Source organism: Mus pahari, chromosome 10 (assembly GCF_900095145.1).
Source record: "Mus pahari chromosome 10, PAHARI_EIJ_v1.1, whole genome shotgun sequence".
NCBI lineage: Eukaryota > Metazoa > Chordata > Mammalia > Rodentia > Muridae > Mus > Mus pahari.
This window is the reverse complement of record NC_034599.1, coordinates 21,964,363-21,966,942: the sequence shown is the minus strand read 5'-3', so window position 1 is coordinate 21,966,942 and position 2,580 is coordinate 21,964,363. Positions and strand designations below refer to the sequence as shown.

The window sequence follows — 2,580 nt, the reverse complement described above, 5'->3', positions numbered from 1 at the left end:
CCCCCCAAGCAGCAGGACATCATTAGGATCAAGTCTCTAGCAGAACCAGAGGTTCTGCTCCCCTGTATTAAAACCACCATTTGACTGGATCCTGAGCCACACCAGAATGTATATGGTGCCTGAAAACCCAGCTCTGCAGCAAGCTCTGGAGTAATTCCTCCTCCAGTCAGCAGCCATGGTGTCACTACGCTGTCATGATTCCAGCTGGTGCAACGCCTAGGAACAACTTCTGCCTTCCCAACAGGCCACCCTCTCCCTTCCCACCCTTCTCCAGGGAAGGCCTATTTCAGCTCCTAGCTGTTCTCCCTGTCCCCCCCCCCAGACCCCCCATTTCTGACCTCCCTGTTCTGTCCCATTTAGCATGTGGGCCTTCCTGGGGAGACCTGAATGCATTCTGTGTCTGACTTCAGCCTTATGCGCGATGATGGCTCCGCTCAGCAATAGCCAGTTACTCAGGTATGTTTCAGACCACTGCAGCAGTCTACCTGGGGCCCTCCGAAGGAAAGGCTCAAAACAGTTCCTGTGTGTGCATGTGCCCACGTGTATATGTGCACGTTTGTGTGCATGTGCCATGGTGCATGTGTGGGGGTCAGAGAACAATGTCAGATGTTAGCCTTTGGCTTCCACCTTGTTTGAGACAGGGTCTCTCTGGTTCACTATGGCTTCCTTGGATTCTCCACTCTGCCTCCCATTTTCCTCTAAGGGTCCTGGGATCAGATACATGCATTATTGCATTTGATGTGTCTGGGTCTTATCTGGATTCTGGGAATCTGCACGCATGTTAGACATTGATCCCTGAACCTAGATTCTTTCTCCTTCTTTCTTTTCCTTTCCCTCACTTCCTCCCCTTTCTTCTCTTTTCTCTAGAAACAGGGTGGGCTTTGAGTCCGAGGCTGACCTTGAACTCTTCAGTTTCCCTGGGCCTTGCTGAACACTCACTCATCCTGTGCCGTAGAAATTATATATGCCTTCTTGTCCTTGCAGGCTTAATCAAACTCACTTGACCCCCTTGTTGCTGATAACCCGAAAGGTAGGTCTGCAAGTCAAGGACTCACAATTCACACTGGAAGGTTTTCCATTCCGAATCATATCTGGCACTATAGACTACTTCCGGATACCTAGGAGCTCCTGGAGACTCAGTTTGAGGAAGTTGCAGGCTGGCGGCTTCAATACTCTTACCACGTGAGTGTTTGCATCTTCTGGTTCTTGTTTCAAGAGTTTTCCAACCGAATCCTTGCTGAGATTTCATTTGAACAGTCTTTTTTATATAATTATTATTATTAAGACATACATTTGTTAGCCAACTTATTAGTCAGGGTTCCCTAATGGAGCAGAAATAGGTAGTCACGTATGTTTATGTATAGGACTTAGTAGAGTGGCTTACTGTGGTCTGAGTAGTCCAACAGTGGCTGCCTTCTGATAGAAAACCCCAAAGATCTGGAATTGGCCAGTCCATGAGACTGGGTGTCTCAGCAGCCTTGATCTGGTGATGGAGTTCCAGGGAAGTACTGGAGAGCTACTGGTCTTCATTGTACACTGGAATCCTGGAGGAAGCAGGCTCTAGCATGAGCCAAGATAAACTTACCAGTGTGATTGAAGGCAAGCAGGCAAAAATCAAAAGCTTCCTTGTTCCATGTCTTTTCTTTCTTTCTTTCTTTCTTTCTTTCTTTCTTTCTTTCTTTCTTTCTTTCTTTCTTTCTTTCTTTCTTTCTTTTTTTCTTTCTTTTTTCTTTGTGGGATGCTACCAGAAACTGTGACCCAGATTTTAGAGTGATTTTTTTTTTGATCCCAAGTGATCCAGATTTAGGGCTAGTATTCTGTTGTCCCACCTAAACCCTCCACTTAAGAGGTTCCTTCAGGGCTGGAGAAATGGCTCAATGGTTAAGAGCACTGATTGTTCTTCAAGAGGTCCTGAGTTCAATTCCCAGCAACCACATGGTGGCTCCCAACCATCTGTAATGGGTTCTGGTGCCCTCTTCTGGTGTGTCTGAAGAAAGCAATGGCGGTGTACTCATATGCATAAAATAAATGAATTAAAAAAAAAAAAAAGAGGTTCCTTCATAGGCATGCCAGGTGCTTGAATTTTAGTTAATTCCAGATATAATCAAGTTGACAGCCAAGATTAGTGATTGCATCAGGCTTATAGCATAGGCCTGTAATCTCAATATTTAGGAGGTGGAGGCAGGAGGATTATTCAAGGCCAGCCCTGCTTACATAAAAAAATTGAAGCTAGCTTAAGCTACATAAGATTTGTTTAAAACACAAATGAACAAACAAATAATTCCCCAAATAGCCATTCAAACAACAACTTAGAAACTACCACCAAAATAACAACTAACCAAAAAAGTGTGCATTCTGTTTATTTTGCCTTCAGTATTTGATAGCATGAAATAGATTTCAGTGATTCAATCCTCCATGTGAAAGTAGAGAGTGCCTAAGAATTTCATGAATTCATTGTTTTTAATAGCTGTGTAGTACTCAATTGTGTAAATGTACCACATTTTCTGTATCCATTCCTCTGTTGAGGGACATCTGGGTTCTTTCCAGCTTCTGGCTATTATAAATAGGACTTCTATGAAC

The 2,580-nt window shown here is 44.0% G+C and overlaps 1 protein-coding gene across 1 annotated transcript in view; it reads left to right on the top strand.

Annotated features, from left to right (window-relative positions):
• Positions 1 to 361: 361 nt before the first annotated feature.
• Positions 362 to 2,580, top strand: part of LOC110327660 (beta-galactosidase-1-like protein 2) — a 29,828-nt gene continuing 27,609 nt past the window's right edge. Inside the window, exons 1-2 of the mRNA XM_021206781.1 lie at positions 362 to 456; positions 985 to 1,182. Coding sequence (XP_021062440.1) covers positions 362 to 456; positions 985 to 1,182 — 293 coding nt within the window. The remainder of the gene's footprint in view (positions 457 to 984; positions 1,183 to 2,580) is intronic.